The sequence below is a fragment of the Cynocephalus volans genome, chromosome 11, assembly GCF_027409185.1.
Source record: "Cynocephalus volans isolate mCynVol1 chromosome 11, mCynVol1.pri, whole genome shotgun sequence".
NCBI classification, from domain to species: Eukaryota; Metazoa; Chordata; class Mammalia; order Dermoptera; family Cynocephalidae; genus Cynocephalus; species Cynocephalus volans.
Window position 1 is genome coordinate 14098991 of NC_084470.1, and position 14383 is coordinate 14113373.

Here is a 14383-nt window from a genome sequence, read left to right on the forward strand (position 1 = left end):
GCGCGGGCGCGGGCACTGGCGGGTGCTCCCGCGGGCACTGGCGGGTGCTCTCCGCGGGCACTGGCGGGTGCTCCCCGCGGGCACTGGCGGGTGCTCTCCGCGGGCACTGGCGGGTGCTCCCGCGGGCACTGGCGGGTGCTCTCCGCGGGCACTGGCGGGTGCTCCCGCGGTGCCGCCGCCGCCGCCGGCGCTGCTTAGGCGGAGCAGACTGAGAGCCGCGTGTCTGTGCACGAGCCCCCGACACTCAGCTGCCCGCGGTCTCTCGCGCTGAGCTCGCTCCGCCGCCCGGGCGGGCACCTCTGGGCACGAGCGCCCCTCCAGGCTGCCTCCCGGGGGCGAGGGAAGGTTCCAGACGGGCTGGGCCCTGGCGACCAACGCCAGCTGTTCCTTGACGGAGGAGGAGGCGGCGGCGGGGTCCCGGGGCGCGAGGACGACGGGCACCGTCGCCATCCAGGGCACCTACGCGCTGGTGGCCCTGTTGGGCAACGCCCTGGTCATCTTCGCGATCCTTCGCTACGCGAAGAAGAAGACGGCCACCAACATCGACCTGCTCCACCTGGCCGTCGCAGACGAGCTCGTCATGCTGAGCGTGCCCTTCGTGGCCTCATCCGCCGCCCTGAGCCGCTGGCCCTTCGGGTCCGTGCTGTGCCGCGCGGGGCTCAGCGTCGACGGCCTCAATCTGTTCACCAGTGTCTTCGGTCTGACCGTGCTCAGCGTGGACCGCTACGTGGCCGTGGTGCACGCTCTGTGCGCAGCCATCTACCGGCGGCCAAGCTCATTAACTTGGGCGTGTGGCTGGCTTCCTTGCGGTCACGCTGCCTATCACCATCTTCGCAGACACCAGGCCAGCTCGGGGTGGCCAGACCGTGGCCTGCAACCTGCACTGCCCTCACCAGGCTCGGTCGGCGGTCTTCGTGGTCTGCACTTTCCTGCTGGGCTTCTTGCTGCCGGTTCGGGCCATCGGCCTGTGCTACCTGCTCATCGTGGGCGAGATGAGGGCCGTGGCACTGCCTGCTGGCTGGCAGCAGCGGAGGCGCTCGGAGAAGATCACCAGACTGGTGCTGATAGTGGTGGCCGTCTTTGTGCTCTGCTGAATGCCTTTCTACGTGGTGCAGCTGCTGAACCTGTTTGTGACCAGCCTTGATGCCACCGTCAACCACGTCTCCCTCAACAGCTGCGCCAACCCCATTCTCTATGGCTTCCTCTCCGACAACTTCTGCCGTTCCTTCCAGCGGGTTCTCTGCCTGCGCTGCTGCCTTTTGGATGCTGCTGGTGGTGCTGAGGAAGAGCCCCTGGACTACTATGCCACTGCTGTCAAGAGCGGAGGAGGGACTGGATGCATATGATCCCCTCTCCCCTGCCAGCAGGAGCCTGTGCAACCAGAACCCAGCCGCAAGCACATCCCCCTCACCGGGACCACCACTTTCAGAAGAGCCCTTTCACCACCCCCCGGCTGGCCATCTCCTGAGTAGTCTGCTCCAACCTTACAGCCCAGCAGACTGCATCTCCTGGTTGCTCACCTGGGCAACACCACCTGTGCCCACAAAAACCGTCTCCTCCAGCAGTCTGCGGGCTGTCCTCTGGAGTGTCAGAACTCCTCTGCTCTTCTCCTCTCCCCTTTCAGAAGGACACCTCCATGGGGGGTAGGACTTCTCTGGGAGCTGGGCTGGGGTGTTCATTATTCCTGAACCTCTGGCTATCTTTCAAAGGGTGGGAAGCAGGAGGCGGCCAGAGAGGAATGGCCACCTGCATGTGACTTGTCCCATTGCTTAGGAGAGGACTCAGGAGGGTAGTGGCAAGAGCAGCCTTGCCCTCTGCAGACTCTTTACCTTGTGATGGGAGCACAGCATGTGCAGAGAGAGGAAGAAGGAAGATGCCTCCAAGCACACTCACTTTGTGCCTGTTCCTGGGCTCTCATTGCTAAGTGAGATTTATGTGCAACAGGCTGGGGCACTTGCTTTGTCACCCCCTCCCCCAGGCCCAACATCTACTTGCAATCACAGGTGTCTCCCAGGCCAGTAGCAGGCTTCCCGTAAGTAGAAAAGGTTTGGAGAGACATGACATGGGGTTTGTTGCAAGGTGTAAAACCAGGTCAGTAATAAAAAAGCAGAGAGGATAAAGTCTCATCCAGTTCCTATGATATGATTTTTTTTTGCCCCAATCCTTTAATATGGGAATGTGAGGCTTCATTAAGGCAGCAATTTATACCATGGTGGTAAGTAGGAGGAGGGCCAAGGGGCAGGAAAAGTAGACCAGAGAGCTGCACAGATGAAAATCAGCCGGGGTTTTGGACAAAGTAAGCAGCTCTATCATCCACTATTTTAAAATGTCAACATTTCATATTTTAAAATGTCAACAGCTATTAACATTAAGGCTGAACATAGTAAAATGTCATACCTTTTGGCCTGATATGTTAACCAAAGGATAAATTTTCTTCCTCCAAAGGAAAAAGTTAGCTTAAGAAGAGTTTTAATTCTGCTTTCTGCTAAAAGCGGAAGCGGGGGCTTGCAACATTCATTTTGGCATTGCGAGTGAAAACATGGGATTAAACACGTATGAAGTACTGTTCGGGGACTGCACCTGGTTTAGCACAGCAAAGCTATTTCTGGGTTCGGTAAGTCTAGTCCTGCCAGTGTGGGGAAGACGTGCCAGGAAGGAAGGTGAGGACAGCCCGAGGGCGAGGCCCTCTGCTGTCCAGAGTGGTCACCTTCACAGCTCCCGTAGCTTCCTGGTGGGAGGGTGTAAGAGAAAGCCCCCTGGACCTCTCAGCCTCACAGATGTGTCCTGGCTTTGGGTCTTCTAGGGCACAGGGAAGCTGCTATGAGACTAATGAAGATGGGGCAGGACCAAGAGGGCAGGGCAAGGCCTGAGGAGGTGCTCCACTGCCATGTGGGCCAGGGCTACTCGCTTAGAGCAGGGGGCAGCAGAACAAGGCTCTCCCTGCAGTGTCTGGGCCAGAGCCAGAGTTTCACCAGACGTGAGCAGCTGCTGGTGTTTGTGAAACAGACAGGATGGCTGAGTTCTGGTCTTAGATCCAAGTGTGTGACCCAGGCAAGGGATTCAACCCTCAGGTCCTCAGAGTTCTTGCCTGTCAAATCAGCAGGTCCAGCTAGTACCAACACATGGCGACTCATAGGGGTCTGACACTGCACTTTTATCCATACAGCTGTAGATTGCAGCCTCTTCCTTATTAAATGAAAAAAGGCAAGACCTTACCTCAACTGTCTTTGGGCATATAACCCTTGGATACTTGCCTCCTCCAAACGGTCAGCCAGCAGAATGGTCTGAGAGTGGTAGTGGTTTGGATCCACTGTGTTCCATAGGGCGGGGTGGGTGAGGTGGGCGTGCACGCAGGCCTTTAGGGTCTGCACATTCTGGTGGTTTACATCTATCTCTGAGACAAATGCGTAGCCAAGTTTGTACTAGAGACATAACTGTGGAGTGTAAGATCCTGAGTCACGGAACCCTTTGATCCCCAAAACACACATGCAGCACGTGCACACACATACACATGAATGCGCACACACACATCAACCATCCCTAGCTTGTCCAAACCCACCAGAGTTACCTTGGGCATACAGAGTCAGTTAGACTCCTGTCTGTGGGCCTGGTGTGACTGTAACTTCTTGGAGGTGTTAAAAACTGAACTATTTCTTTGTTCCCCAGTGCCTGGCAGTGCCTAGTAGGGTGGACACACAGTAAATGTGGTTAAACTGAACCAAGGCCATCCAGGCTGACAGAGCGAGGTGAGGTGTTCCTGGCACTGGCAAGGACATACAATGGGCATGGGTGCTGGGTTTTTGCCTTGCCTGGGTGGAGCCTAGGATCCTTTTCTTCAGTATCTCACTGATTCACACTGCACAGATTTTCTGAGAAGCAAGACAGGGCACCCACCAGAGTTCTTGGCAACACTCAAGCTCGGCTACCCAGGTTAGCACAGAATAAGACACATCCTACTTTTCTAACTTAGTTGATGATAGTTGAAGTAGGGGTAGCTTCCAGTGTTGGAAAACAAAGCCCCTGGGAGGCAGGAGACCTCAGCCTCACCCATCCCATGAATAGTGATTTAACCCCTCTAGGCCTCAGTTTTCCTGAAATATGCACAGAGGTTTTGAGTTTCCAGATCCTCCCAGCTATAAACACTTTCTCAGAGACACTGGAGAGGCATGCTAATGAGACAGTGGGAGGAGAGAGACAGCATTCTTCTATGTTGGGTGCCCTTCCCATCCCTTGTGAAAAATGAGCATTAACCTTGCCCTCGACCATGAGTAACAAACTGTGCTGGGGGTGGCAGTCCTGTCAACTGCTCTCTTCTGCAGCGGCAGAGTCGTCTCTGTTCTTGGAGCTTAACAACTTGGCAGCAGCAAAGCATCCTGAGCATCTGTCTGGGGATGTGTTGAGAACCTGTCAACAGTGTTGCAGCTTAGTTGTCATCAGCCCTGAGGTCTTTGTCACAGACAGTTGCACAAAACCCTCCTTCGTGGTTTGAGTGCAACAAGACGGCAGTGAACTGAGGTCACTGAGTCTACGGCCCAGGCCCTGTGGCCACTTACACATTTCACTGCCCAGGAGGTCAGCAGTGGGGAGTGCTTTGATGGAAGCCTGGCTCTGCTTGCTGGAACCGGGAGCCACAGCCTTTGACTTCCACATGAGTGAAAACATTTCCTACCACAGGTAGAAATAGCCTTTGGCTACCCATCAATCCGTAAGATAGCTTGCTTTTCCTTTTTAAATTGCCTTTAATTTACTGTTCCGTGACAAGCCATTTTTCCAGACGGTCAGGACATTTGGTCGCTCATCAGCATTCTTACCCAGTTTGTCAGCAAAGATGAATATGACTTTCACACTCAGCTTTAAATTCTTGGCTTCACTTTCATGAAAAACATCATACCTGGCATTTCTCAAGTGCTAAAGGCTCATGCAAAGGGTAAACCAAATGCAGCATGTTTTGGCTGCACAGCCTGAGAAATTGGATGTGAATCCCAGCAAATTTGGGCACTGAAGCTCTTCTCTGCCAGGTTGTAGCTTGTGAGTGACCCTACCTGTCACACTCACCTACCATAAGTGTGACGGCACAGCTTCAAACTCCTTAAGCAGGATCCGAAGGCCACATTTTCTGAGACAGCCCTCCCGTGCTGTGTGCTGTCAGCCTGTGCCACGCCCAGAAACTCTGCTGTGTCAGTCTGTGTGCAGGTGGGTGTGCACGCGACAGTGCCCTGAGTGCTCCTGTGAGCCGTGCACCCTGCTTCAAGGTGACACAGTGAGTCTACGCACACAGGACGTCTGCCCTCATGGAGCTTGGAAGATAGTGGCAAAAGACAGGCATTAATTAAATAACCAAACATGAGAGGACAATTATAAGTCAAAACAAGCACCATAGAGGAAAGACATCTGGTTTGCATGAGATAATGTAATAAAAGAACCTGCGCTTGTCTCAGAGCAGGCTTCCCTGATGAAAGTTGCTGGAGACAGTTTCCTCCAAAGGATATGTGGGAATTAACTAGGAGAGGAAGGGGATGGGGTGAGGGAGTGACGGGCTCTAAGCAGAGGGAACAGTATGTGCAAAGGGCATGTGATGGTAGGCACTAGTGTGCTCAAAGTACCTGGAAAAGAGACCTCAGGGGTGGGTGAGGCCAAGTCAGCAGAAGCATGACGAGCATGGGTGGTCGGGAATGTGACCAGCAGCACCTCATGAGCTACCTTAGGGATTTAGGTTTTGTCCCAAGAGTCATGTGACAGCAGTAACAGGCTGTAATGAGGGGGTTGAGTCTACCTGCAAGAGAAGTCCATGAGAGCTCTGGCTCCTTGTGAAACTGGGGCACACCTGCCTCCACTTTTCAGGGAGAGGTTAGTAGGACGATGGTCTCTTTCTGTTTATATCAATTTTCTTCAACTTTGTATCAACTGAAGGGCAGGGTCATCAATCATATGAATGAATCGACTTAGTGTCAAACAGCAAGGGGCACTTTTAAAAATGGGAGAGAACCAATAGTTAAAAAAACAAAACCAAAAAAAAACCTAAGTTTACTAACTCTGTTACCTAGAATAGGAGTGCTGACTTTGTAAAATTAAAACGCATGGCTTCCTATTATCAGAAGACACCAGGAACATCAACCCGCTGCAATACAGGGTTTGCAATGACTGGATTCGTAGGGCTCTATCTGCCTAGAGAGCGGCACTGCCCAGGTCAGTCAGTCTAGACAGTGTGGACAGGGTGAGAGAATACACTTGGAGGAACCCAGACCTAGGACAAAAAAGGAGGAATGACCCACTCCAGATCCCAAACAGAGCAGAGTATTCCTGGAGACCCAGCACCCCCCCACACAAGAAAATCATCATTTCTGTTTATTGTGGGCCTGCAGGCCACTTACCTCTGAAGAGTCATAGACAAATTGAACAGTGAAGCCGGAGTCACTCCGTGTCCTTCTCAGACTTTCCTTCCTCCTGATCTTGCTCTTGGTTTTCTGTAGAACCACCACTTAGGAGGGCAAACATATTTGAAGAACGACAGGAGTCAAATCCTGGCAAAGAATCACCAAAAAATGGTGCTTTTGGTTATTATCACCATTTAAAACAAATTTATTAAAAAGTGTGCTCCTATTATGAGAGTGGCGGTGCACGAGGATTGAGATCTGCAAAGAGTTTGCAGAAGGTGGGGTCCCTGTTCTCAAGGGAATGAAATCTAAGTTGGGCAGGAGACAGAAGGAAGAGGGGAGGTTGTTGGAAGCCCCTCTCCCTTGCAGAGGATGCTGAACAGAGGTTTGTTGCACCAACAGCCAGATGAGTTAGCAGTTGAGGGCCTTGTCAGTGTGGGGCCAGAAAGAAGGTTGGGGAGAGCAGGAAGAGAGATGTTGCCATGCACTGAACGTGCAGAAGAGAAGTGAGTTTCAGCTCAGGATCACATCGGTCATGACATTTCCTATTTAAAAAAACAATTTCAGGCAGAGATCCAGGAAATGCCTAGCAGTGGCCTGGGTGGCATTTTTGTCACTGACCTCAGCTTTGAATCATGGTGTTTTTCACTGAATCCCTGAAACCCCTGCTGTCTGCCTCCTCCTCCTTACAAGTGGGTGTATCTTTGAGCTAAAGCATCCCCAGGGTTCTTTTGTCTTTCGCAATTGTGCTTTCAAAGCTAACTGAAAAGGATTTTGATTTTGTGACAGTCTGATGTTAAAACAATATTTAGCTTCTCTTGTGAAAGAAAATCAGTTGTTTGCCTACATCTGAACCTGCTGACCAGAAAAAGGAGGAAGGACCCACTCCAAACAAAAGAGACAGTGAGATAGCACTGAACCCAGGGTGTTCTTTCTGTAAAAAAAAGTAGCAAGTGGGTGTTGCCTGTATTATTTTATGAAGAAATGCCTGAAAAGGTCAGGGGATGTGTTTTGGGTACCCCCACCGAGTCATGACCAAGATGAAAATGTGTTTTTATATACTCTTTGTAACCTTGGTTTTCTTTGAATAGATAATGTAATAATGAACCGCATTTAGCATAAAAAACAGGAGCCTCAAAAAGTTAGAATTTGAGGATCAGTCAGCTGGCACTGTCACAACCATAATGTCACATCCAAGAGCCTCCCCTGCAGCTCCGCATGGAAAGCCTGGGTTCTGCCTGGGCTGAACCATGTTTCTCCTTTGGGCCCTGAGAAAGCAAGAGGGGCACGGGGGGACAGATTCTCCCCTTCTCTGTGGCCTCCTTGGAAGAACAATTGAAGGTGTCTCTACATCCCTATGTTTTCATGTATGGGTCTTGTGAGCAGGAAGAATAGACGAGATCCTTTGAAGCTGGATTTTACAGCTACTAAGGGGTCACTTCTCATCCTGTGCAAACATCTTGTTCTTTAACTTGCCACTAATGCCCCAGATCCCATCACTACAGTTACTCCAGAACAGACAACATCCCTCCCAAGTGACAGTGTCTTCCCTTGAAAGAACACTTTCCACTTTCTGTACAACCTGCAATTTGCTTCCAGGACACTTGTGATTCTAGTGCAACTTTTTCCTTCATTCACTATGCATCCACGAATTCACCAGAGCAGAAGCTAATAGTCACTGGGCACCTACTACATGCCAGAAACTGTGCTCACTCACCTCATCTAATCCTCATGGAAATCTTGTGAGGTGGCACTGCTGGCACCCCACTTTACAGCCTTAGGGGGCTTACATGTCTATGGTCATGTGACCACCAGGTGTCAGGCTGGGATCAAATGCAAGTGCATATGACCCCACAGTCCATGAGAGCCCTGTTGGGTGCTCACAATGGAAAGTATGGAGGTTTTTGCCCATGAAGACCTAACTGCAGAAGTGACTGATATCTTCCCAAATGTGCTCTTACTGAAACCTCTTGAGTGGACCACTTGCACCTAGGACATTTTTCTATGTCCTTCTTCCAACTTTTTTTCCAACATCTTTGAGCTGGCCTACCCATCCCCTCACCCCACTATTCTGCTTTTATCTCTGTTCCCACCTCTTCAGCCTCATAGACCCCCTCCCCTTGCTCCCTGTGCTCCAAGCCCTCTGCCAAGGCTCTTCCCAGCACAGGCCTTTGCACATGCTGACCCTTCCTCCTGGACTGCTCTCCCTCCAGTCTGCATTTGACTAACCCCTCTCCTGCCTCAGGTCTGGCAGTGCGTGTTGGCTTCTCTGTTCCTTCCATCTCGATCCCCTCCCCTGCTGCACCTTCTCAGAGTGTGCTGTGCTGGAAGCCTCCCAGCACTTCTCACTATTTCTAGGTTTACTACAATTGCGGGGAGGGGGGGGCGGTGATCATTGTTTTATGGCTGTCTCCCCCACCACAGCATAAGCTTCACAGGGCAGGGACTTGTCACCATGCCTGTCACCATGCCAGGCTCAGAGTAAGTGTTGAACAGATATTTGCTGAACTAATCCAAGAAAAGGTGTAAGGATTGAGGAAAACAATAACAAAGCCATCTGACTTAGAAAACTGAATTCTGCCTTGTCCAGAAAGACCACCTTGGCCTTCTTTCCCGGGCCCTTGGTGCTGTGAAATGTCACCAGCAAACAGGTCCTGAGATTCTGCCTTAGACCTGCACGTCCAGTGATGTGAACAGAAAGAATGGACCATACAAGCTAATCCCTATAACCCCGGTTTCCTAAGGTCTATCCTGATTTTAAATGCTGGAGGATAGTTTTTGTTTGTTTTTGTTTTTGTTTTACCTCACTGATTTATTTGTGTAGTTCTAGTGGCTTTCTCAGAAAGGAGCTGTAGCTGCTTAGTTGTTTTGAGAACCTCAAATTCAGGTGAGGCCTATAAAAAGAGCCACCAAGGGAAGCTAGGATAGGGAAGCTCTGGGCCCCACTCAACTAGTGTCCTGGGATCCCACATGCCCCATTAAGGGTTTTTGCCTCTGGGTCTTGACAGTGTGTTTTGGACTTCCTGTGTTCCTTAACAAAAAGCCCCTCCTCTGGAGCAAAACCATCCTAAAGCAATGAGCTCTTCCAAGTCAATTTGACAGCTATGGGGAGACCCTTTTGAAAAATGGAAGGCTGGGTAGTAAGGGCAAATTTGTAAGGTATCAGTCTCTCCTCTGGACTCTCAGCACATTTCATCTGCACCTGTTTTGCCCCCGCTGGTGCAGTTCTTCCTAGATATAAAGACTTACCCTCCTCCCTAATGGGAGCACTGTCCAACGTGCTGTCTCATAGGAGATACGTAAGACTACATAGTACCTGCCTCTTAACACACACGCTAAAGCTGCCAACTTCATCTGAGACTGATGAAGATTTCAAGTGGATGTTGCAATCTCCAACTGCATCTTCACGACAATAACTACTGAGATTAAAATTGAGAAATTCAGCATTACCCAGATGTAAAAAAATATTTGAATGGAACCTATTTTCTTCTAATTTCTGCTTTATGAAAACTTTCAGAGCCCTGCATTTAGAATTGGGCCAGCTCCATCATCCCAGGAAAAGGGGCGCAAGAAACTTGCGTATAGAAAAGGCAGTGTTTCTCATTTCCTATAGAGATGAGAGTGGTTTGATACTGGATGAGACCTTTAGAAATGACTGCTTGAATCTGAACCACAGACTGAGACCCTTATGACTGTTTTGAGTTTGGATCTCTCATAGAGCAGGTAATGCCAAACTGTAGACAGGACACACAGCTGGGACTCTAGACATGCCATAAGAAGGACTGTTTCTTTAATTCACCCCCCACAAATGATCCTATAATGTATTTTAAAATGCACAAACTCAAGTCTTTGTATATGAAGTTGTTATAGTTACAGAAAAATATTTGTGCACCCAGAGATAACATGAAATCCTGCTACAGTGAAAATAATCTCGTCTGGAAAGATCTTTGAAGGTCAGAGATGGTGCCATGGCCAGAAGGCATGAGTGGTGGGGGTGCAGTAGCCTTTAATGTGTCCCATGGCATTTGTATTGCTTGTGAGTCCCATTTAATGACATAAAACGAGGGAGCTGGGGTGTGAAGGTGAACAGACACACAACCCAAGAGCACACTGTAATCTGTTTATTTTGTACAATTGACATCATAAGCATGGGTTTGCTTGTGTTCTAGTTTATTTCCAGTAAATAAATAACTATGTACAAATGTGCTGAGTTTACAAAATAGTGGAGGAAAACATTTGTCTTACAAAAGATACACTTATATGATACATTTTTTCCCCACACACTAAAGCATGATTTCATTCCTAGCTTAGTTGATCCAAAGACCTTCTTGACCCTGTGTAACAATGTCTAGAGCAGTGTACCTCGTCTTTTCTACCAGAAAGTAAAGCTATACAGTGATGATTCCTCAGTTTCTTGAAGATAAAGGGCCTGACTTGGCCAGCTACTTATTACTGATCCATATTTCATGTATTCCAGCAAATTGGAAGCTGTCTGAAACAGTTGTCCTCAAACCCCCTGAAGAACTTGTTAAAACACAGATTCTCATGAACTAGGTGGGGTGGCACCTAGGATTCTGCATTTCTAACCAGCATATTCCAATGGCCGAGCCTAGAAGGTGACTCTGAAATGGGAGAAATTCTCCAAGGGCCTGATTAAGGCAAAATCCTCACTAGGCATTCTCCAGGCTCCATTCCCAAACTCCCCAATTCCATAAAACTGGTAGAGCTGGTTTTATTTTGGCCTACAGTGACAAAACCCATGAGACTTAAGCTGATAGTTCACATGAATCATGCTGCTCAAAACTTTCTTAAGTTGTCTCCTGGGAGGTGCTTCTCTCTTCTGTCCAACTAGAGCATTTTCAACACTGTCAAAAAAAAAGTAATATTGATAATAAAAAGGAAACTGCGTAAGAAGTTCAACAACAATTACTGTTTTTCAGTACAAATCAAAACAACAACAATAATAAAACCCAAGCTCACTATTTAAAAAATAAAGATAAAAAACTCCTGGGGTTTAATTTCTATAACAGTCCATCAACATTAATTTGAGTAATTACTCTCAAATCTTAACCTTTGTTCAAATTATTTCACTCTGGGAGCCTGACATTTCAGGAAAAATTAGTAGATCTGGTGAAAAAGCAAATGCCCAACCATTTCTGGTTTTAGTGTTTTTGTTTCTGTTTCACATATGAGTTCTGCTTGGGCAGAGAGCTAAGAGAAAAAGAAGTAGGGTCAGGCACAGGTACAGCGACGTCAGGTGAGTAGGCTCAGTTCCTGGGAGGAAAAACCAGGCTTGAATGAGCGGGGAGAGATGCGGCCTGGGTCCATAAATCCAAGAGGGCTGGGGAAAAACTCACCCGGATGGATTAACTGCCACATGTCAGGTGAGTATATATAGGCAGTGACAGACAGAGAGGGGGAGAGAGAGGGGAAGGGAGGTATGTGTAAAGTGTGTATTGAAGACATACAGGTAGAGAAAAAGGGACAAAAAAAAAAAAAAGAGACAAAAATAAAATTCTAAGTACTTAAAAAAATAAATATCTTGGTCATCACTAGCCCGCCGGCTCAAGGTCTGTCCAAAAAGCCGCCGAACAGCAATGCTCATCCCTCCCGCGTCCCGTGGTGAGGGCCTGGGACACTCTGAAGTCTGTGCCTTCATTGTAAAATTGCCATCTCTGTGTTGTCCGTCGACGCCGTGGAAGAGGCTGGGGGTAGCCCTGCTTGCACTCCCCTCCACCTCCCCACCTACGCATGGAATCAGAGAAAACAGCTTGGGGAGATTGAGAGAAGGTCTTCCCCAGGTGCAATGCCAGCTACAGTGCTTTCGGGTATCCAGGGAGTAAAGCTGGGCGCGGGGGCGTGGGGGCACAGCAGGAAGGCAAAGGCCACGCAACACCCAGGCTGGGCAGGGAGGCCCCTCAGAGTTTCTGCAGCGTCCGCTCAGTTCGCACGTGCTGCAGCACCTCCTCCACGGCAGGGGCCGCGCTCTTGTACTCCAGCTCCGCCCGCGCAGAGCCCTGCTTCTTGCGCAGGTGGCAGAGAAGCGCCAAAAGCGCCACGACCAGGGACAGGCACGCGATGGAGGTGCCTATGAGCACGCCTGAATGCACAGGCTCCGAGGACGGGGGACTCGCGGTGGAGCGGGGCGTTGGGCTGGCCGGGGGCTCCCCAGAGCCGCCGTCGTCTTCAGTGCTCACCTCGGTGGAGTCACAGTCCTTGCCAACCTGGACGGCGAGGGCCGAGTCGGGCCTGCAGATGCACTCGTAGGTCCCCGGTAGGTTGCGACACTCGTGGGAGCAGTAGCCGCCATGGTTGCACTCGTCAATGTCTGTGCACATGAAACCTTCGTCCAGGATGTAGCCGTCGGGACACTGGCATCTACCCGGGGTGTTGGGGTCGCAGTCGGCCGGACATGCAGTCTGGTTGCAGAACATCTGGCACCTGTGCGGCTCATTGGGGATAGGAGCAAAGCCCTCGGCACAGACGCATTGGTAGTGGGTTTGGCCCATGGGCTGGCACTGGTACTCGCAGTCAGCCCCTAAGCATGGGTCCACGGGCTCCACACACTCGCCGTCCACCAGCTCGAAGCCGGAGCGGCAGTGGCACTTGAAACCGCCCTCCATATTGACACAGAGCTGCGGGCACGGACTGGGAACTAGCGTACAGTCGTCCACGTCCTCGCACCGGTGCCGGTCGGCCGCCAGCTGATAGCCGGCTTCGCACATGCACGAGTAGGAGCCCGGCACGTCTGGGTCGGGGAAGCACAGGTGCTCGCAGAGGCTGTCGCACAAGTGCACGGCGGGCGTGGCGCAGGAGCGCCCATCGTCCTGCAGGGCGGCGTCGGCCGGGCAGAGGCAGCGGGGCGCGCCGGCGCTCTGGTTGCATGCGTGCTCGCAGCCGCCGCGCTCCACGCTGCAGTCCCAGGCGCCCGGCGCCACCCGACCCCAGCGCGCCTCGGCCACTCCGGGCTGCGCCACGCACACCAGCTCTAAGCCGAGGGGCGCCACTGCGGCGGAGCTGCCGACCGGCAGCGCCTGGAAGTCCGCGCCGCGGACCCCGAACGGGGTGCTGTAGGTGCTGGAGATACTGGCGGCCACCGCGGCGCCGGGCTCCACCGCCAGGGGCTTGCAGGAGGCTTCGAACTGGAACTCGCAGAGGAAGCCGTCGGCCTCCGCGTCGCACTGCTGCTCCTCCCAGGCCGGCTCGCCGGGCGCAGGGGTCCCGGCAGCCGAGACGGTGACGCACAGCGGACCGCAAAGGGGAGCCCCATCGCGGTCGAGCCGAGCCCACCTGCTGTAGCTGGTGCTGTTGTCTCCCGTAACCCACTGGAAGCCGCGCAGGGGCCCAAGGTGCCCGGGGTCGCCGCAGCCCTGCGCGAGATGCAGGCCGATCCAGAGGCGCAGGCCGTCACCGCCATCGTCGCTCAGCAGCAAGGATATGACATCCGCAGCGACTGAGGACCGCACGGTCATCAGGTGGCCCCGCAGGCGCTCGCAGGCCTGGCTGGCAGCGAGGAAGGTCGCGCGGCCCCGGAAAAGCGCGAAGCAGTCGTGCTCGACACACTGGCTACCACTGGGTTGCGGCTCCGGGGTTGCCGGAAGCCCGAGGCCGGCCCGGGCCAGCACGCCAAGGAGCAGGACCCTGAGCATGCTGCACGGGCGGGCACGACTGGGCAGCGGCCGGGGCTGAGAGAGGCAGGGCGCCGCCGGCGACAGCCGCTAGTGTCCGTCTCAGCCCAGGCGCTTCTGGCCTTGGCGCGCAGCCTGGCGAGGCAGCCTCTGACATGCGGATCGGCCGGAGCCCGAGTTTATAAATGCCCGGCCCTCCCTCCCTGGACGTTTGGGAAAAGGAAGGAAGTGCCTGGTGGGAAGGGCTGATGCTGCATTCTCGGATTACTGGGTTCTACGGACGCCTTGCGCCCGCCCTCGCGCCTGGGATCACCGCGGGGATGAGTAAACCCTGCCAGGGCGCGGGGCAGGTCCCTGGGCGGGGACGGCAGGCGCAGGCGC

General features: G+C 52.2%; 2 protein-coding genes across 2 annotated transcripts; one reads left to right on the plus strand and one right to left on the minus strand.

The window, feature by feature from the left end:
- Nucleotides 1-448: 448 nt before the first annotated feature.
- Nucleotides 449-1472, plus strand: SSTR4 (somatostatin receptor 4; the record flags this gene model as incomplete). The annotated part of the gene is given in 3 exon segments (XM_063113352.1): nt 449-770; nt 773-805; nt 808-1472. Coding segments are annotated over 3 exon segments (1020 nt in total), but the record flags the coding sequence as incomplete, so codon positions are not given.
- A 9003-nt stretch (nt 1473-10475) lies between these two features.
- Nucleotides 10476-14137, minus strand: THBD (thrombomodulin). The gene has a single exon (XM_063114339.1). It carries the CDS (start codon nt 14021-14023, stop codon nt 12293-12295), a length of 1731 nt encoding a protein of 576 aa, XP_062970409.1. The 5' UTR covers nt 14024-14137; the 3' UTR covers nt 10476-12292.
- Between the last annotated feature and the right edge of the window lie 246 nt (nt 14138-14383).